This window comes from Ixodes scapularis, unplaced genomic scaffold (genome assembly GCF_016920785.2).
Source record: "Ixodes scapularis isolate PalLabHiFi unplaced genomic scaffold, ASM1692078v2 PGA_scaffold8__174_contigs__length_109621045, whole genome shotgun sequence".
Taxonomy (NCBI): Eukaryota; Metazoa; Arthropoda; class Arachnida; order Ixodida; family Ixodidae; genus Ixodes; species Ixodes scapularis.
In genome coordinates this window covers 80,005,679-80,027,809 of record NW_024609883.1, presented here as the reverse complement: position 1 = coordinate 80,027,809, position 22,131 = coordinate 80,005,679, and the positions used below count along the sequence as shown (strand labels likewise).

At 44.2% G+C, this 22,131-nt stretch overlaps 1 protein-coding gene across 1 annotated transcript in view; it reads left to right on the top strand.

The window, feature by feature from the left end:
* LOC120836363 (probable ATP-dependent RNA helicase DHX34) overlaps positions 1–22,131 on the top strand; it is a 38,063-nt gene that overhangs the window by 5,212 nt on the left and 10,720 nt on the right. The window contains exons 5-9 of the mRNA XM_040205191.3: positions 783–987; positions 3,925–4,139; positions 5,115–5,309; positions 17,262–17,450; positions 20,839–21,063. Of these exons, the coding sequence (XP_040061125.1) occupies positions 783–987; positions 3,925–4,139; positions 5,115–5,309; positions 17,262–17,450; positions 20,839–21,063 (1,029 nt within the window). The remainder of the gene's footprint in view (positions 1–782; positions 988–3,924; positions 4,140–5,114; positions 5,310–17,261; positions 17,451–20,838; positions 21,064–22,131) is intronic.

The window sequence follows — 22,131 nt, the reverse complement described above, 5'->3', positions numbered from 1 at the left end:
CAAGCCCCAGCCTGGATGTCCATTGAATCATTGACCGCCACCGAACCGAACCCGAATTCAGTGCTCACACAGTGCTCGTGTTCAATCCGCAACCAACGTCCAACTATAGCCACCCAGGTTATACCTAGCACCATGACAACATTGTGATCCCCACGACTGCGTGGACAAGTTATGTAAAGGGAAATACTGAAGTTAAGTTTTCTTTCTCTCCTCAGAATTACACCACAACAAAAGAGGCCTTTGCCTAAGTGGTACAATGTGTGGGTAGACAAGCACTATGCTTGTGTAAAGTATTAAACATCCCCATTCAATGTTGTTTCATGACCTCTTTAAAGGGAAACTAGTGCTGGGAAACATCTTTCCACATGTTTTAGAGGCATAGCATTTATAGGGCCAGTGCTTGGGGTTTTCGTGACACCACGATTTATTGTCACAGGATATCATGACGTCGCATGATGCCGTGATGTCCTGTGACACTGATATCACATGATCTGATGTCATGCCACGTGACATCATAAGACAGTGATGTCACATGTGGCACCATGTTACACTGATGTCATGTGGCACTGTGATGTCACGTGACATTGTAATGTTGCATGATGTCATGTGACACTGTGACGTCGGGTTGTGTCATATGGCGTCATGTGACATGGAGAACTTATAGATGCTATACATTCCGAGTGTCTTTGGGATACACCAGGGGCGGCGAGCCTTTTTACCTTGTGCATGTTCAGACATCTGGGGAAACGTCCCTCCACGTGTTTCCTTCTACGCATGTTCAGGTGTTCGACTACGCCCCCGAGAAGGTACGCAAGTGCATCCTCTCTACGAACATTGCGGAGACCTCGGTGACCATCGACGGCGTGCGCTTTGTCATCGACTCGGGCAAGGTGAAGGAGATGAGCTACGATTCGGCCAGCCACATGCAGAAGCTCAAGGAATTCCCCATCAGCAGGGCCAGCGCTGAGCAGCGCAAGGGACGGGCCGGTAGGTCGGTGCAGATGCAAAGCAGACCCCAGGAAAGGCTTTCATTCTTCCCTAGGCAGCAAGCACATACTGGAAACAGCTTCTGCAGATCTTAAGGCTTGCTTACATGTGCATCTCATGCTGGCATGACACAAGGTCGGAGCTGCATTAACGCTCTTGTTAACTCTGTGATGAACTAGCACCGCATTCTGCGTGTAAGCAAAGAAAAAGCGGGTTCACACGCATTGCAGCACTGTGGCTGATATACACCTGTCCAAAAAACGCTCCTAGGCCACCGCCATGTTGCTGATGCTGATGCAGCTGGTGCGACTCTCGCGCCCTCTATCAGCTAGAAATTTTCTGCCACTCTCTGGGACTGTGAAGACCCGCTCAGCGCGGTTCTCTACCTACTTTTTTGCGGTTTTGCATTCAACGTTTTCTCGCCTCTCTTGAAAGTTTCCACTTAATTTTATGATGCATGCTGCGTACCCTTTTTGTGTTATCCTCTATTGTGAGAAATAGGGCTGGTAAGTGTCTGCCGTTCAAGCTTTTCTGCTCGACATTCACGGGAAACGAAGGAGGTGAAGGACGTCGAACGACCCTCGACACTATTTTGCGAACATTGTTCTCCCCCCTCCCAGAGATAGTCCGTGTAGAATCCTCAATCATCTCCAAAAATAGTTGTCCGGGTTGGGGTGAGAAACGGGTCAGTCGCGTTTGTTTCTTTGCCTTGGTGCGGTTGTGAAAAAAAAGGAAGCTCTCCCCAAAACGTGCCCCAAAACAAAGTCATCTCGGATTCCGTCCGATCATCAAGATGTGACTGTCGTCAACTGGGAGTGTGTTATTTGAGATCTTTCTCAAATAAATTATTTTTGGATAACGCTGCATCGTGTGGTACGTACGATATATTGTTTGAATGTTAACACTTCCTCAATTGTATGTCCGTGTCCTGTCCATCGGTAAACACGTTATTTGTGAGCGTGAAAAATGCATGCCTTTCGGCCCTCTTCTGTTGCAATTTATTTTTGACAGCGAAGCGCTTTTGTCGTTTCACATGCGGCAAATCGCGCGGCGCCGTCAAAACTTGTAGTAAGAAAAAAAACAAAAAAAAACTAGAACTATACATTCCAGTCGCATTTGTTTTGCCGCGCGCATACCCAACAAAAACAGTTAGGTTTTTTTTTTTCTTGCTTTTTTTTAAATGTAGTACAATGCTTTCTCAATGTCCTCGGGAAAATTGATGTACCATGAAACACAAAATATAGCGGGAAAAGACGAGAATTTAGCCGCCAGCAGCGTTAGAAACTGCGCCTACGCAGGCTGCGCCTATTGAAATCACAGTCCACTCGGTTAGGGTTAGGAGGGACGCCGGTGAGAGTCTAGCCTCAAACTCAGTGACTGGGCTTGAAAACGGTTTGTTGCCCCTGGGGTCGAGTGTTCTTTGGAAAGGTGTATATGAGTGCAAAGTCGGCACTTTTTCTATAGCGCTGAATTAATGCACCGACGCATCTGTGAACAGTCTAAAACGGTGCAACAGACTCTTGGTTTGGTCTAAAGAGTTTTTGGGAATTGCGGTGGCCTTCAATGGCTGGCAAACCTGTTGCCTCAGGCAATTCCAGCATGCTCGATTAAGACGTTTGACTGTATTGATCACAGTTATCTTTTAGATTAATTATCATCATATGGATTTTGAGGGGTTTCATTTTCTCTTTTGAAATCTTATCCACAGCACCGCCGCCAATTCATTTCTATCAATGATCATAAGTCGTCCTTACTTAATATTTCTTGCGGTGTACCACAGGGAAGCATTTTAGGTCCTCTCTTATTTCTTTTTTATATCAATGATATTGTTACTATCGACACTGAAGTGGAATTGATTATATATGCAGACGATACAAATATGATTGTTTCAGATAAAAATATTGGAAATGTTATTACTGAAGCAAACAGTGTCCTTTATAAATTAAGAATGTGGTGTTAAAACAATTCTCTTCATGTAAATGCTGACAAAAGCAAGGCTGTGATATTTCAACTACACTCAGGAGCACAGATAAAATTACCTACTCTGAATTATGGTAACGATGGTATACAGTACATTGATAAGGTCAAAGCTTTTGGTGTATTATACTTTTCCTATGATATCTCATGGAATCAACACGTAGATCATATTTGTAATAAACTGTCAAAAATTGTAGGCGTTTTAAATAAGTATAGGAACCTTTACCCTACCGGTGTAAAACTTCAACTTTATTAGTCGCTTTTTTATACTCACTTATGCTATGCACATCTTGTTTGGGGATCTACATGATTAAGATTAACTAATTTAAACGCACTAAGAGTTCTACAGAAAAAAGCTATTCTGGCAGTTGCTGATGTCTCTTGGACATTAGCAACTGCCAGAGGGCGTCACTGCCCCTCTTCGAAAGACATATTTCCTAATTGACATATCAAATATTCTGAATGTTTAATATTAATTCATATCAAGCTGCATAAATGGTAAACAGAACTTTAGCTGACCTACGATCCAACATTTCATTTCATCACATCCGTCATTTTCACCCATGGCGTACTCCTCAATCGTGAACTAATTTTGGTCACTGCATAATTAAGCATCTGCTTCCCATAATATTAAATAGCATTGCATCAAATGGAATTGATATTACTTCTGTACTGAAAAAGCATCTATCAAACATTTGACAAATGTACATGTAGTAATTTCTGCTATGGTAAGGGTTTGCAACTATTGTGTGTTATCATATTTTGTTATTTAATACTTCTGACTCTTGGAGCTGTTGTCTACTTGCTTTGTAGGGATGCCAAGGGATCGTCAAATTGTGTAAAACAGCTTTTTTATATGGCACCCTCCAAGATGGAAAGAAAACAATGTTTGCAAATGTAAAAAAAAAAAAGAAAAGAAGTATGGCACTTCCTTATAAAATCGAGTGATACTGTTTGCAGGCAGGACAGGTCCCGGCGTCTGCTTCCGCCTCTACTCGGAAGTGGAGTATGAGGCGCTGTCTGCCTACTCCACCCCCGAGATCCAGAGGGTGCCCCTCAACTCCCTCCTGCTCCAGCTGGTGGCACTGGGCCTGCCCAACGTGCGCCAGTTCCCATTTCTGGAGCCTCCGCCGAGCGAGAGCATTGAGGAAGCCGTCCAAGTGCTCAAGGAACAGGTGAAACCCGTGTGGACAGTTGGACTCCAGCTGGCGTGCCTTGTCGTGAATACGCTAGGAGTAGTTGGAATGTTGAAAGCTGTCAGTTCTTTTAAGTTACGGCAACTATTGTCGCATTTGTAAGGATACAAGTTTGTAGCTTCGCTACCTTCCGGCACAAATAACTGTAATAACCTAGTTATATCTCCGCTACACTGCCACCCTTAACCGCAGCTAAGTCATGGCCTTCACTTACGCATGCACAGCTTTGATGGGTGCTCAAGACGTGCGAGAGCATGTGCACCCGTAGCTTTGATTGTATAGCCACAGAACATTGTTAAAAAGTATAATGTGGTAATTGTGGCTTAGCGTGACTGCAGTTAAGTGTGCCCGTGTAACAAGTGTATAACATGGGCACCCTTAAACTCAGTTAAGTGTGACTGAGGTGAGGCTTAAATGTGGTTAATGGTGCCCGTGTAACTGGGACACAGTTCGTTGGACACCCTTAACCGCAGTTAAGTTTTCACACTTAACTGTGCTTAAGCGTGCCTGTGCAACTAGAGTACCATAACTCACTCACTTCTAAAATGTTAAATCGAAGCTGATTTGAACGGGCATTGCACCGGCGTGCATCAGTGGCTGTATTCCATCTACGTACACCAGATGCACCGGCCACACTTGGTGGTCATCGCTGCATTTTATTTACGAATGCAGCCTATCTTGATTTAAAATGCTTACTAGAGGTATGCTGCCCTGCACTTTTCTGCACCGTACTACACTTGTCTGCATCAGTGTAGGCCGGTGCAAGTGGTATATCGAGCGAGCCCAGCGTCATCACTAGTGCGCGAGTATTGTTAAAGACCCCGGGTTCAAGTACTGCCGCACTGGTCATGCTGACCCTCCATATTAGTGAGACAAGTCGTCACGTTTCAAGGTGGATCACTTCTTTTTGCGTAGGCATTTACGGACTGACTCAGTCTTGACCTTTGACCCCAGGGTGCCCTGACAGCGGACGAGGAGCTCACCCCGACTGGGCGCATCCTGTCCCAGCTCCCTGTGGACGTGACCATTGGCAAGGTCCTGATCCTGGGCTGCGTCTTCCGCCTGGTTGACCCTGTGCTCTCCCTCGCTGCCGCACTGAGCATACAGTCCCCCTTCACCCAGCGGTCGTTCAGGGACCTCGATGCCTCGGTGAGCGGCGTTTCTGCATGATGTGCTCTGACTCTTTTTTACAGCAGGGCTGGGTTCCCCAGGATGGTGTCCAGTATCAAACGCCTGTCGACACAAACCTACCTGGACAGCTACCGCCATCTATAAGCGACGGCGGTAAGCACACAACCAGTCTGCTTGCCGCCGTCGCTTGTAGATGGCGACAACCTTTCCAGCTATCATAGAAGAATGGATAGTTGGGCGCTTTGGTGGGAATTCATTGTAGGAAACAGCGCGAAAAACAGATGACGACAAAGAAGAAGCACTCGTAACAAGCGCAGTGCTCGTCACGTGTGTTTCTTCGTCCTCGTCTGTTTTGTGCTCTGTTTCCTACGCTCTTATCAGTTTCAGTATGGACTTAGGATGGGTTGGCAGCGCGCCATTTCGGGGAAAGAAGACTGGCTGCAGAAAAAGCGGTGAAGTACGCAGCCACGCGAATGGGGCCGCAATCGCCGCAAAGCCGCTTTCGCCTTGACTTCCACTGTGTCGAGCGCTTCAGATTTCCTTGCCAAAGAAGAGCATATTGCTCGCCTAAAAAGCCTCTGCCGAGAACAGAACCAGCAATATAAAGGGCGCCGGCGGGCCAACGTTACGGACGACGATTGTGCCACGGATGCCAAGCGCAAGCGCGAGGCCCGGCGACGACTGCACTCCACGCTGGCTGAACAGTTCCCGGGATTGAGGGCGAGGTTCTGGAGGGAGTTCATGGATTACCCGTTTGGCGTCACGTGCGCTGCGTGCGCTTCATGGGACTCTGGTTCGCCAGAGACGTGTCGGATGAGAGGAAACGGGCGTGTGCGCGTTGCGGCAGTGTATCGAGTAGAGCTTTGCTGGTCCTCCTTCTTCACGAGAGTGGAAAGGCTGAACATATTTTTAATGGAGAATGTCTTATGGGTACTTTTGCTCAGTAACCGCATCTGCCATGTTGTTAAATGATTGTGTCTGCATCTGCATACCTTGTATCCTCATCTGAACCACATATGCAATGTTCTTAAATTATTGTATGTGCATCCGAACAGCATCTGCCATACTCTGAAACTATAGTATCTGCATCCGATTCGCATCTCCATATTACTTTGTATTCGCATCTGCAATGTTCTTAAATTAGTCCATCTGCATCCAATCCATATCCACATACTTTGTGTCTGCATCCGAACTACATCCGCCAACTTCGAAATCGCATCCTGCAATTTGTGTAATTATGTTACGGTATATTATCAAGCATGAATGAAGAAAAAAAAAAGCCTCTGGATGGTACCTTATATTTAAGGTTCAGTGTTTTTGGACAAGTCCGAAAAACTCCGATAAACATTTGCCGGTAAAATTTTTGTCAATTCGGATTTATACAATAAACTTTGAATTTTAGGGCCCCACCCTAAGAAAAAAAAAAGACAATATTATACAATTAAGTTTGATCAGCACTCAGGGTCAATGGTCCTGAGAAAATGCCTTTCAAATATGAACCATTGTCAAAAGGGGCTCTTACCGCTTATCTCGTCAAGGTTCATTCAGGACAGCAGGTCATTCCACTTTTGGGTCACAACAGAAGTCACTGTTTTGGTTTCCAGTCTGAGCCATACTATCTGTGATTCTTAGTGGGAGGAGATATTGTTTTTATTACAGTAAAAAGCTATAAACCATAGAGATTGCATAAGATGGGAAGAGGCGAGGGGGGGGGCCATTGAAGCTTCTCTATTACATTGTTCACCACTCCATCTCGTGCAGCCACAGAGTAGGTTCATGGAATAGGATGGGATCAATACGAGCGTCCCAGCAACTACCTCCTGAAGTTTATTGATTTTGAGGTATCAATGTTTACAACACTTGTGTACAATGTGTGTCGTGGGACGAATTAGTATTGCCAATGGCAATGGCACCAATGCCAAATCCAGCTGAAGAAGTATTGCTTAATAAAAGTATGTTTTTTTTTATCTGACACACGTTTACACCCGGGTATTATTACTTCTTTAATTTTTTTATAAAAACACTTCAAAATTAGACTCTAAATTTTGGAGAATCGGGAATGAAAAAAAAAAACTCTGATAAACTCCAAATTTTCGTTAAAAAAAAATAAAGAAAAAACTCCAAAAAGCACTTTCTGAATTTAACAAAAGATAAACTCCGAAAACATGGACTCCTACTTATAAGCCATTTTCTTTTCTTTGTACAGAGAACTCCTGGAGTCAGAATACGATAAAAGTTAATTTATCATACTCTGTTTTAATGTATTTTTGTTATGAGCAATAGTCCTTCCAGAGACACTTCATGTCACTGAAAAGATTACTGCAAAACAAGGCACAGTGTAATTTTGACAGTCCTGACGTGCTCTGTCACTGGAACTGGAAGTTCTCTTGGCAGTAGGAGAATGGGAACATTAGCAGCGAGCTGGCGGTGTGCCGGTAGGTCTTACCACAGGGTTTTACTGTGCTGATGGCGCCAATGCCATCGGCATATTTTTTTAATCAGCGCCTCTCATCAGCGCGATAGCCATGGACACATCGCAGCTGAGCGAATATTAAGTAGATTATTTTGCTACAGCAACAGCATGGGACTGGTCCCATACGCCGGTACGCTTGTGGGAAAGTGCTACGAGTCTTCCGACGAAGACTCCAGTTCCTCATTAAAATGGGACGACAAGGAATGGCGACTCCAATGTACAGAATGTTCCGAGCATACACAGATAACCCTAAACATGGAGCTTCGGTTGTCCTACCTCCAGCGCGAGCGTCCCACCTTCGGTGACGCTTTGGCGTCTCGTGCACCTAGCCGAAGCATGGTGGAAGGTTGTGTGTCTGAAGGTCGGGTGTCCGATAGATGCACCTTGCCATTCTCATTTTATCAGTGACAATAGTGGTTTTCGGTTTGTTCATTCCCGTCATGGAAGAGCGTCGCACGAGTGCTCTGTCAGCGTTTGACTGAAACTTATCTTCTCGCCGATTGAGCACCAATGCCAGTTTAACGCTGACACAGCACTCTTGTCCGACCTATACCACGTGCTGGCCTTCTGTAGGTGACACGGAAAATCCTGCACTATGCCCTTGTTATACCTAGTTCAGAGGTTATAGAAATTTTTGGTCTCAAGGAATGGCTGTCTCCCTTTACTGATTGCGAAGAAACTCTTCCCAGTCTCGGCACTGGTGCAATAAAGCAGTTGAGGAGCCCAGACACCTTGTTAACGAAAATTGTAGACGATCACGCAAAGCGCGCTGCGAATGACAGCGGTTGCCGCTGCGTCGTGGAAAGGCACATCGAAGGAGATTTGCCCTCAACCAGTGTGCTGTATAATGTTTCCTATGGGTTTTTTCCTTTTGGTAGAGTTGATGAAGGAGATGCGTGCGAGGTGTGTGCTTTGGTGGAATGATTGTGCGAGTTGTTGCACGTGTTAAAGTAGGGCACTAAGATATGTTTGTTTTTTCTGGCTGAAGCGCTAGCGTTTCTTTAGAATGGAGGCGCCCGTGAAAGCACATGCAGCAGAGGAACCGAAGGTGTGTACGCGAGCAGCCCTGTAGAGGCGCAGAGAGTATGTGACGACGGAACCTGGGCTGCGGTGGTGGGGAGGCGAGGGGGCGTGCCCGCAAAGGTCTACCGCGTAGGTATTTCGCAACGTCGGCTACCGGAGAGGTGCAATGGAGGAGGAAGGGCGAGCGTCGCCGGAGCAAGAACAGTGGCGGCCAACAGGGGGGAGGGGAGGGGGGAGCAAAAGAGAGCCTTGCCACGCGTGAGAAACGACGGGGAGAGGGAGAGCGGCACCTCTGCCGTAGGTTGAGTTTGGCGGTCGTACACGAGCATCTTTTTTTTTTTGCTGGGAAGGCACAGTAACAGCTACCGCTGTAATGACGCACACAAATTATGCATCAATGGGTGGCACAGAGCTGCTAAAACTGCTTTAAACTTGAAAGAAAAAAAAAAAGCTCGCTTGGGGTCAGGGATGGTCGAGGAAATTTGGGGGAATCCACGAGGGTATATGGTGAGCCCCCTGGCTTCCCAGGAACCCAGGGGTCCCCCCAGACTCAGTGTTGCCAATTTGGCAGTTTTGCCAACAAATTCCGCGGTTTTCTGAGTTGTCTAGGGGCAAAAATTGCGATTCCGGGGTGGCGGAGTTTTTAGCAGTTTTCACATCACATTGGCAATTGGCATGTTTTCTGACGTCCTAAAATGTCTCCAGTTTAGGTTTATTAGTCGTAAACACCATCATTTCTGGTAAACTAGAGTAGCGGAACCGTCACTTTTGCCTTCTGTGCTCTTGACAAAATTGTTATCAGTGAGAACAATGCTTGCGATGCGACTGAGTCAATACGGGGACAAACATTGAATATTAGTGTTAAAATGGCCATTCTTGGCCTGCTCCTTAAATTTAGTATTTTTGGGGTATTCCTTCCGCGGTTTTTAATGTGAGAGTGCTACTAAGCTACCACTCAAGATTTTCAGCTCTATGGGTATCATCTTTTCTGGCCACGAAAACAGTTTCCCCGCTAAATTGAGCAGAAAAACTGTCATCACGACCTATGCTCCAATTAAGTTTCCCCGATAAATTTAGCGGAAAAATTGATGCCACGACCTATGCACCGATTCAGGTCCTCGTTAAATTTAGCGGAAAAATTGGTGTCACGACCTATGCACCAATTCAGGTTCCTCGTTAAATTTAGCGGAAAAATTGGTGTCATGATCTATGCATCAATTCAGGCTCCCCGCTAAATTTATAGAAAAAATTGGGTGTCACGACCTATGCGCCGATTCAGGTCCTCGTTAAATTTAGCGGAAAAATTGGTGTCACGACCTATGCACCAATTCAGGTTCCTCGTTAAATTTAGCAGAAAAATTGGTGTCATGATCTATGCATCAATTCAGACTCTCTGCTATATTTATAGAAAAAATTGGTGTCACGACCTATGCACCAATTCAGGTTCCTCGTTAAATTTAGCGGAAAAATTTGTGTCATGATCTATGCATCAATTCAGGCTCTCTGCTAAATTTATAGAAAAAATTGGTGTCACGACCTATGCACCAATTCAGGTTCCTCGTTAAATTTAGCGGAAAAATTGGTGTCATGATCTATGCATCAATTCAGGCTCTCTGCTAAATTTATAGAACAAATTGGTATCACGACCTATGCACCAATTCAGGTCCCTCGTTAAATTTAGCGGAAAAATTTGTGTCATGATCTATGCATCAATTCAGGCTCTCTGCTAAATTTATAGAAAAAATTGGTGTCACGACCTATGCACCGATTCAGGTCCTCGTTAAATTTAGCGGAAAAATTGGTGTCATGATCTATGCATCAATTCAGGCTCTCTGCGAAATTTATAGAAAAAATTGGTGTCACGACCTATGCACCAATTCAGGTTCCTCGTTAAATTTAGCGGAAAAATTGGTGTCATGATCTATGCATCAATTCAGGCTCTCTGCTAAATTTATAGAACAAATTGGTGTCACGACCTATGCACCAATTCAGGTTCCTCGTTAAATTTAGCGGAAAAATTGGTGTCATGATCTATGCATCAATTCAGGCTCTCTGCTAAATTTATAGAAAAAATTGGTGTCAAGACCTATGCACGAATTCAGGTTCCTCGTTAAATTTAGTGGAAAAATTGGTGTCATGATCTATGCACCAATTCAGGCTCTCTGCTAAATTTATAGAACAAATTGGTATCACAACTTATGCACCAATTCAGGTTCCTCGTTAAATTTAGCGGAAAAATTGGTGTCATGATCTATGCATCAATTCAGGCTCTCTGCTAAATTTATAGAAAAAATTGGTGTCACGACCTATGCACCAATTCAGGTTCCTCGTTAAATTTAGCGGAAAAATTGGTGTCATGATCTATGCATCAATTCAGGCTCTCTGCTAAATTTATAGAACAAATTGGTGTCACGACCTATGCACCAATTCAGGTTCCTCGTTAAATTTAGCGGAAAAATTGGTGTCATGATCTATGCATCAATTCAGGCTCTCTGCTAAATTTATAGAAAAAATTGGTGTCACGACCTATGCACCAATTCAGGTTCCTCGTTAAATTTAGCGGAAAAATTGGTGTCATGATCTATGCATCAATTCAGGCTCTCTGCTAAATTTATAGAACAAATTGGTATCACGACCTATGCACCAATTCAGGTTCCTCGTTAAATTTAGCAGAAAAAATGGTGTCATGATCTATGCATCAATCAGGCTCTCTGCTAAATTTATAGAAAAAATTGGTGTCAAGACCTATGCACCAATTCAGGTTCCTCGTTAAATTTAGCGGAAAAATTGGTGTCATGATCTATGCATCAATTCAGGCTCTCTGCTAAATTTATAGAACAAATTGGTGTCACGACCTATGCACCAATTCAGGTTCCTCGTTAAATTTAGCGGAAAAATTGGTGTCATGATCTATGCATCAATTCAGGCTCTCTGCTAAATTTATAGAAAAAATTGGTGTCACGACCTATGCACCAATTCAGGTTCCTCATTAAATTTAGAGGAAAAATTGGTGTCATGATCTATGCATCAATTCAGGCTCTGCTAAATTTATAGAAAAAATTGGTGTCACGACCTATGCACCAATTCAGGTTCCTCGTTAAATTTAGCGGAAAAATTGGTGTCATGATCTATGCATCAATTCAGGCTCTGCTAAATTTATAGAACAAATTGGTATCACGACCTATGCACCAATTCAGGTTCCTCGTTAAATTTAGCGGAAAAATTGGTGTCATGATCTATGCATCAATTCAGGCTCTCTGCTAAATTTATAGAAAAAATTGGTGTCACGACCTATGCACCAATTCAGGTTCCTCGTTAAATTTAGCGGAAAAATTGGTGTCATGATCTATGCATCAATTCAGGCTCTCTGCTAAATTTATAGAACAAATTGGTGTCACGACCTATGCACCAATTCAGGTTCCTCGTTAAATTTAGCGGAAAAATTGGTGTCATGATCTATGCATCAATTCAGGCTCTCTGTTAAATTTATAGAACAAATTGGTGTCACGACCTATGCACAGATTCAGGTTCCTCGTTAAATTTAGCGGAAAAATTGGTGTCATGATCTATGCATCAATTCAGGCTCTCTGCTAAATTTATAGAAAAAATTGGTGTCACGACCTATGCACCAATTCAGGTTCCTCGTTAAATTTTGCGGAAAAATTGGTGTCATGATCTATGCATCAATTCAGGCTCTCTGCTAAATTGATAGAAAAAATTGGTGTCACGACCTATGCACCAATTCAGGTTCCTCGTTAAATTTAACGGAAAAATTGGTGTCATGATCTATGCATCAATTCAGGCTCTCTGCTAAATTTATAGAACAAATTGGTATCACGACATATGCACCAATTCAGGTTCCTCGTTAAATTTAGCGGAAAAATTGGTGTCATGATCTATGCATCAATTCAGGCTCTCTGCTAAATTTATAGAACAAATTGGTGTCACGACCGATGCACCAATTCAGGTTCCTCGTTAAATTTAGCGGAAAAATTGGTGTCATGATCTATGCATCAATTCAGGCTCTCTGCTAAATTTATAGAACAAATTGGTGTCACGACCTATGCACCAATTCAGGTTCCTCGTTAAATTTAGCGGAAAAATTGGTGTCATGATCTATGCATCAATTCAGGCTCTCTGCTAAATTTATAGAAAAAATTGGTGTCACGACCTATGCACCAATTCAGGTTCCTCGTTAAATTTAGCGGAAAAATTGGTGTCATGACCTATGCATCAATTCAGGCTCTCTGCTAAATTTATAGAACAAATTGGTGTCACGACCTATGCACCAATTCAGGTTCCTCGTTAAATTTAGCGGAAAAATTGGTGTCATGATCTATGCATCAATTCAGGCTCTCTGCTAAATTTATAGAAAAAATTGGTGTCACGACCTATGCACCAATTCAGGTTCCTCGTTAAATTTAGCGGAAAAATTGGTGTCATGATCTATGCATCAATTCAGGCTCTGCTAAATTTATAGAAAAAATTGGTGTCACGACCTATGCACCAATTCAGGTTCCTCGTTAAATTTAGCGGAAAAATTGGTGTCATGATCTATGCATCAATTCAGGCTCTGCTATATTTATAGAACAAATTGGTATCACGACCTATGCACCAATTCAGGTTCCTCGTTAAATTTAGCAGAAAAATTGGTGTCATGATCTATGCATCAATTCAGGCTCTCTGCTAAATTTATAGAAAAAATTGGTGTCACGACCTATGCACCAATTCAGGTTCCTCGTTAAATTTAGCGGAAAAATTGGTGTCATGATCTATGCATCAATTCAGGCTCTCTGCTAAATTTATAGAACAAATTGGTATCACGACCTATGCACCAATTCAGGTTCCTCGTTAAATTTAGCGGAAAAATTGGTGTCATGATCTATGTATCAATTCAGGCTCTCTGCTAAATTTATAGAAAAAATTGGTGTCACGACCTATGCACCAATTCAGGTTCCTCGTTAAATTTAGCGGAAAAATTGGTGTCATGATCTATGCATCAATTCAGGCTCTCTGCTAAATTTATAGAACAAATTGGTGTCACGACCTATGCACCAATTCAGGTTCCTCGTTAAATTTAGCGGAAAAATTGGTGTCATGATCTATGCATCAATTCAGGCTCTCTGCTAAATTTATAGAAAAAATTGGTGTCACGACCTATGCACCAATTCAGATTCCTCGTTAAATTTAGCGGAAAAATTGGTGTCATGATCTATGCATCAATTCAGGCTTTCTGCTAAATTTATAGAAAAAATTGGTGTCACGACCTATGCACCAATTCAGGTTCCTCGTTAAATTTAGCGGAAAAATTGGTGTCATGATCTATGCACCAATTCAGGCTCCCCGCTAAATTTATAGAAAAAATTGGTGTCACGACCTATGCACCAATTCAGGTTCCTCATTAAATTTAGCGGAAAAATTGGTGTCATGATCTATGCATCAATTCAGGCTCTCTGCTAAATTTATAGAAAAAATTGGTGTCACGACCTATGCACCAATTCAGGTTCCTCGTTAAATTTTGCGGAAAAATTGGTGTCATGATCTATGCATCAATTCAGGCTCTCTGCTAAATTGATAGAAAAAATTGGTGTCACGACCTATGCACCAATTCAGGTTCCTCGTTAAATTTATAGAAAAAATTGGTGTCACGACCTATGCACCAATTCAGGTTCCTCGTTAAATTTAGCGGAAAAATTGGTGTCATGATCTATGCACCAATTCAGGCTCCCCACTAAATTTATAGAAAAAATTGGTGTCACGACCTATGCATCAATTCAGTTTCCTCACTAAACATAGAGAAAAAATTGATGTCTCGACCTATGCACCAATTCAGGTTCCTCGCTAAATGTATAGAAAAAATTGGTGTCACGACCTATGCATCAATTCAGTTTCCTCACTAAACAGAAAAAAAATTGATGTCACGACCTATGCACCAATTCAGGCTCCCCGCGAAATTTATAGAAAAAATTGGTGTCACGACCTATGCATCAATTCAGTTTCCTCACTAAACATAGAGAAAAAATCGATGTCACGACCTATGCACCAATTCAGGTTCCTCGTTAAATTTAGCGGAAAAATTGGTGTCATGATCTATGCACCAATTCAGGCTCCCCGCTAAATTTATAGAAAAAATTGGTGTCACGACCTATGCACCAATTCAGGTTCCTCGTTAAATTTAGCGGAAAAATTGGTGTCATGATCTATGCACCAATTCAGGCTCCCCACTAAATTTATAGAAAAAATTGGTGTCACGACCTATGCATCAATTCAGTTTCCTCACTAAACATAGAGAAAAAATTGATGTCTCGACCTATGCACCAATTCAGGTTCCTCGCTAAATGTATAGAAAAAATTGGTGTCATGACCTATGCATCAATTCAGTTTCCTCACTAAACATATAAAAAAATTGATGTCACGACCTATGCACCAATTCAGGCTCCCCGCGAAATTTATAGAAAAAATTGGTGTCACGACCTATGCATCAATTCAGTTTCCTCACTAAACATAGAGAAAAAATCGATGTCACGACCTATGCACCAATTCAGGTTCCTCGCTAAATTTAGCGGAAAAATTAGTGTCAGGACCTATGCACCAATTCAGTTTCCTGCTAAATCTAGCAAAAAAACTGATGTCACGAAAACAGTTTTCCCAGTAAATTTAGTAGAAAAATTGATGTCACGACCTATGCACCAATTCAGGTTCCTCATTAAATTTAGTGGAAAAATTGGTGTCATGATCTATGCACCAATTCAGTCTCCCCGCTAAATTTATAGAAAAAATTGGTGTCACGACCTATGCATCAGTTCAGTTTCCTCACTAAATATAGAGAAAAATTGATGTCACGACCTATGCACCAATTCAGGTTCCTCGCTAAATTTAGCGGAAAAATTAGTGTCAGGACCTATGCACCAATTCAGTTTTCCGCTAAATCTAGCGGAAAAACTGATGTCACGAAAACAGTTTTCCCGCTAAATTTAGTAGAAAAATTGATGTCACGACCTATGCAACAATTCAGGTCCTCGCTAAATTTAGCGGAAAAATTGATGTCGCGACCTATGAGCTTATTCAGATTCTCTGCTAAATTTAACAGGGTACCTAAATTGGTGCCAATTAAGGTTCTTCGCTGAAAAATAAAATAAATGTACTCCAGTTCTTTCTCGTCAAGACCGAGCACTTGCCCGTGAATGCAACAATAAATGCTATCACATTCCTATGGGCCCTTCAAAAATGTTTTATTATTTTTTATTCACAAACATTGCCCAGAGTACTCTCGTGGGCTCCCCGAGCCGTCAGATTTCTTCGACCATCTCTGACCTCGGGGAAATGTTCTTCTGGTTTAAGTGCTATTTTGGCGAATTTGAGCCACTCACTGATGCGTAGACGCTCCCTAGTATGGACATTTATGTTTACGAGGTCTGAAGTCTTCTGCACTACCGTATTCTGTCAGTGCTGAGACTGGGAGGGGTTTCTTAGTTGCCATCCGAGGCAGCGGTTCCCCGATGTCGGCAAGTTCAGAGCCCTCGAGAGATGTGGAGGTCACCCCGGTCATAACTATAGCCTTCTGTGTTTTGTGGGTTTATTTATGTGGCATTTCATAAAGCCCAGACAAAAGTATGGATAAAAGTGTGGCCGTGAGGCTCGACACTGATTGGTTGTCGAGCAAGAAAGGAGAATTGAGGGGCTCGACGCTGATTGGTAAACGGAGAGGTCGTGTGACCAGCGGGGTAGGCGAAGAGGGGCACGGCCACCTGTGCACACTGAGGGAAAGGAGCTCGAGAGTATGGAAGACTCTGGAAGATCGCCAGGCTTATCAGCCCAATTAGCGGTAGCGTCACTTCATTCTAGGAACAACTATCAAATGTACACATGGTAAGCATTAAACTATGTGATGAAGAGCGCCGTGAATGTAGGTGTATGGCGTCCGTAAACTCGGCGTATCACTAAATGTTTCTGACGCTATAATGTTTCCTCTGTGCAACACAATTGCCAAGCAATTTTTTCCTTTAAGTTTGATCGGGATGGGTTTCAGGGGGCTTTATTCCTTCCTTCGAATTCAGTGTTTTTCAGTATCAGGTTTTGGTGTCTGACGAAAAAGCGGGGGTTCATTGGGGCTTAAGACGAAGAAAATAGGACACGGGCATGGGATTCCCCGTTTGTCAGGAAACTGTGCTCGATCCAAAGACCCGTAAAATGTCCCCGTGCCGACACGAAAAGGAAACACAACGAAAGGGTGTGGTTCCAGTGAAAGAAACGGCATCGCAGACGATTCGGCGACGGCTGTGTCCCGGGTAAACACTGTATGAAGCCTATAGCATTTTTCTTGCCCCTGCAAAGCTTGAAGGTTTCCCTATTCGAGGTCAGGCCCGAATGGGGTGTTTTATTTTTTCTTCTGCTTTCTCGATTTTGAGAGAAGCCGGCTCGGTATTCACTGAAAACACGGAACCCTGGTCGTAACCCGCCCGCACTCTCCCTAGGCCGCCCGCAAGAATGTGGACTCGGACCATGGGGACCCCTTCACCCTGCTGAATGCCTACCACGAGTGGCTGTCCATGAAGTCTGGCCGCGGGGAGGACACCCGCAAGTGGTGCCGCCGGCTGGGCCTGGAGGAGCAGCGCTTCTACGAGATGACCAAGCTCAGGAACCAGTTCAGGCAGCTCCTGGAGGTGGGCCGCACCGTCGCACACTCGCCATACCGCCTACAGTCCGAAGGAGATGCACTACTGTTCTCGTCCTGTTGGCAACTATGCAGAGTGCAAGTTTGTCTGCTTCTTGTGCAGGAAGTTTTGGTGACATCAGGACGCTGAGCTCCGATCGGCTCTCATTGAAAAATAGTGGGCACACCTCAAGGTAGCCTACTCTGAGGTCTACCCACCATCCTTCAATCGGAGCCAGTCACAGCTCGGCATTTTGACGTCACCACAACCACCTGCGAAAGAAGCAGACGAACTTGCGCTCTGCACAGAAGACGAGGGCTGTGCCTTGTCTCATCTGATATCATTGCTAGTGGATCCACGCAGCACTGCCTAGCTCGCGTTTGTGGTGCCACGAGTGCATCTGGCGACGTCTCGTGACAAACACGGCGCTAGTAGGCCGAGACGCATGCCTCGGCCGCTTTGCCGCGCGTGCTCCTCGAGCTGTGACATGTATTTCACTTGGGGAAGTTCAAGAACGCACAGGGCTCGTTTTCTAGGTGGTGTTAGCTCTTATCTACCTTCCCATAATGGCGACTGCCCGTCAGGGGGTCTCGAGCTTGCAAATGTCACACTCAGTAAGCCTGCGCATTCAGCTGCTTGGAGTACTCTAAATGTGATCTGCACCGAGTCGTTTACTCTTCTCCTTTCGCACATTGCGGCGATTGGCTCCGTGTGTGACGTGCGGGAAAGCCTGGGGTACCGGTCGCGTTGGTTAAGGGCAAATGCTGGGGCGTGCGAACAGTGCTTCGAATGGAATGGCGCTGCATCATTTGTGACCCTTGCAGTGTAAGAGAAATCCACGACACACTGCCTTTCTCAATGCCGGAGACTACATTGCGTTATTCGGTTTAAAACAATATTTGCATACCCCTAGAGGGTATGGTATTCTAACATGTTTACAAAGCACAGAAATTGATGCTTCTACTGTCGTGTCTTTTATTTAGCAGGGCGACCTGCACAGCTTTCCCCGAAACCTGTGGCTCAATAGCGGTGCTTCTCCTCTTTTTGTCTGATTGCTTTCAATTCGTGACTGTCGCTACTAACTACGTATTTCATTGTTATTTTGAGCAAGGGGATCCTCATCTACAAGACCTGCAGTCTCTGCAAACCATTACTGGTCTGAAAATTTTACATTGGACCTCAATGGTCGTTGCAAAATGACAAAGTGTCCACTGACTATTTTCTTTTTCCATTGAGCAAATTACCGTTAGACCGGTGTATTGGTCGATAGTAGGGTTGTGCGATTATTTGAATTTTTTAATAGTAGTTTATAATCATATGCTATTCAATAATCGCAGGTTAGCTCCGTTGAGTGTGCTTTTCGCCGAGCACTTGTGCACTGTGGGGAAGCAATTCTTGCGGAGTTCACTGGCTCCGCAGGTATTGCTTCTCCACTGTTTGCAGGTACCCAGTGAGAAGCACACTCAACAGGGCTAACCGCCGCAATTATGCAAGAGTATATGTTAGGCGGTGATGCCTTGACAACCTGCGTTCATCATTGGTGCTGCTCTTTTTACAACAATAGCTGTTATAGGCTCTTCCCGGATGAATGGATGGATGGTAATGGCTATACCCAGAGCCGTATTGTAGAGAGTTTGGTCAATGGGAGGCGTGGGCAGAGCCAGGGCGTGCGGCAGACTTGGAAAGAGGGCTTGGCATGCTCTCTTGACTAACCAGAAGCCGAAAAGAATCCCCTAGCGGTGGTAGCGAGAAACAGTTCTGATCGAAGGTCTATGTTCGTATATGGTTTTAATAAGTGCGTAAAAGTGAAGTGTAGTAACTCTTCGTAGTTGAAAATAGGGTGCACGTGTTGTTTTCATCATGATCATGCAGAAAGATATAAGAAACGAATGCGCCGCTCAACTTTGTTTTGCGGGGACAGAGTGTGACCACTCGGATGGCAGATTCCCGGCCCTCGGCGTTTGGCGTACGGATTATGTCGATCATTCCGCTAGTCGCACTCTTCCACCATCATTTTGGATGAGCATGATTGAAACATCACGTGCACCATATTTTCAGCCATCGAGGGTTACTCCAGTGCAGTTATCAGGTTTGTTTCTCGCAACCACCGCCAGGGTATTATTTCCGGCTTCTGGTTGGTCACATTCGAATTTCTGAAGACGGCCTGGAACACGCCCAGCTCGCTTTCGGCCAATGGCGCCTCCTCATTTGTCTCCTATACTTCCCAACGAATTGTCAAACTCTCTACATATACGGCTCTGGCTATACCCTTTGTAACGGGCAGCAGCTTGCGCCACCTAGACTAACATTTCGTCATCCCTTCTTTTTTTTTTTTAATTTGTATGAATTTTGTTATAACAGACCCCCCCCTCTCTCCTACCACTGCAAATGATGTCCATTGTTAATGTTGTAGTTGTTGTTGGTGTTGTAGTTGGCATAGCAAAGCGTAGGGTGTCTGTCGTCACTGCTGCAAATTCCTTCAAAAAGCTCATCCGCCTCCCGTGGGAATCGAACCTGGGTTCGCTGTGTGCGAAGCAGAGGTGCTACCACAGAGCTATGCCACAGCGTTAACAACACAGGACTGCTCAGTTCTTTTTTGTTATGTTTGAAATTGAAGAAATAATATTTGCATACATGAAAAAGATTTACAAATCTCCTCGGTCAGGATAGCTGTGACAAATTTTTCGTTTACATGCCACAGTTTATTAATATAGTTAAATGTGGGAGCCATTCCACTCTGTGGAGGTGGATGACCTGCGAAGCTGTTTAGCACATGAGACAGAAGTGACATAGAATTTGAACAAAGGTACAAACACATTTGTTGTCTTGATCGGTGGTCATCGTGACGAAAGGTACGCACACACACGTGCTGCCTGCCGCATTTAAGGAGAATGCAGGAAATGGTGTTTCACGTGCCGTGCACGCACGCCTTTCCCGTATAAGAGATTCAAAGTAAATAACCAAAATAAAGTGTTATCAAATGCGCGTGCAAGGTGCCATTTGTTTTGGGCTTTTGCTTTTGAACAGTTACTGCTGCAGACGCCGGCACGTGCGGCGCGTGGGTGCGGTGCGAGTATAGTTTTTTGTCACAGACACACGAAAAATTCACAGAACTCCAGCATAAACAGCTTCGCTGTAATATTAAAACGAACTGAGCTTTGAAGTGGAGAAGATGAAGGTTGGGTACAATCTTCACGAGTTCAGCTTGGCTTCTATTTAAGCTTGGTGCAGTAGCGAAAGGCTCTAAGAAACTGTTCAATATTTAATTCGAAAATATTCTGCCAAAACCACTATTCGCTTCAAATTTACTTCGAGCATAACATCCACTATTCTCATGTGCCTAGAGTTATCAGACAACAGGTTATCAGCGAGTGACTTCCCTTGTTTGCCCGCTCAGGAGGTGGGCCTGATGGAGCGTCAGGTGGAGGCGGCGAGCAGCGTGGAGCGCGTCCAGCGGCATGGGGAGTTGCGCAAGCTGCGGGACCTGCGGAGGCAGATGCAGAAGGAGCCCCGGAAGAAGCGGGTGCTCCGGCCGACCGGAAGGGACGAGGACGAAGAGGACGAGGCCATAGACCTCAAGGACGTGGAGTTCAGGCTGCAGCAGGACCCATCCCAGGTTCAGGTCTGTTCCGACCTGCCGTCTTCGTCGTGTCTTAGAAGTTTTTGTATGGGAACCCTGCAACGGACCTCACTTGCTCATGTTGGTATCGGTTGCACTGTAGCAAAACCATGGGAAAAAGTCTCAGCCATGGAATGCAGCTTTTGGTTTAACACTGTTTGACATGTGCGAAGTGGGGGAATGCTAGCAATGTGCTAACACTCTCTCTCCCCCTCTTCTTTCTCCTCCCCCCCCCCCCCCCCCTTCTGCTACTAGTAAGATGGGAACTGTATATTAGTAAAAGTAATCTAGTATTCATGGGGGCAATTCATGGCTGGATGGTATGTGTAGAGGCATTTCAGGAAAAACGGTGTCATGCACTCCCAAAGAACAGGTGTATGGATGAAAAAGAGAAGTTCAGATGCACTATTTCTTTGTTACGTGTCACATTGCACATTATTCCGAAAGGAAGTGCCGCTCATTAAAAATGCCTTCAAGTGCTGTTGCACATTCGTCACATTTTATGGAATGTCTAAGCCAGGCGTTTTTTTTTGCTTCTCGTGTCTCTGAAACTCTTCTATTCTTCACATATTTGAACTCATTTATTACAACCTCCTTGTTGTACAAATTATGTGAGTACAATAAAATACCAGGGGAGTGCCTACTCCACTGTAACTGAAAACTGGGTTAATCTAGACATGGGTGCTTGTCCGGTTAAATATGGGGCACTTAACAAATTACTGAAATTAGTTTGCAGAAATCCCAAGTTTGGAAAATGTTAATAGTGGGCGCTTGAACAAAGTTTACGGTAGTCATTATATCTGTTTAAGAGGGGGACACTACCTGGGATTGTCAACCTTTGAACCACCCACTCAATCGGCATGATATTTGCATGTGGTGTTTGTAGCCATATAGAAGGAGGGCATGCAAAGTTTCAGCCCTGTGAGCCAATTTTATGAGTTGCCCCACTATACCCCCAGAACGAAGTAAAGCATAGCTTTGCATAAAATCTGCTCAATGTATATCATTGAGAAAAGGTGTTGATAACCACATGTTGTTTTGTTGGAACGCATACTGGAATACCTGTTGCCG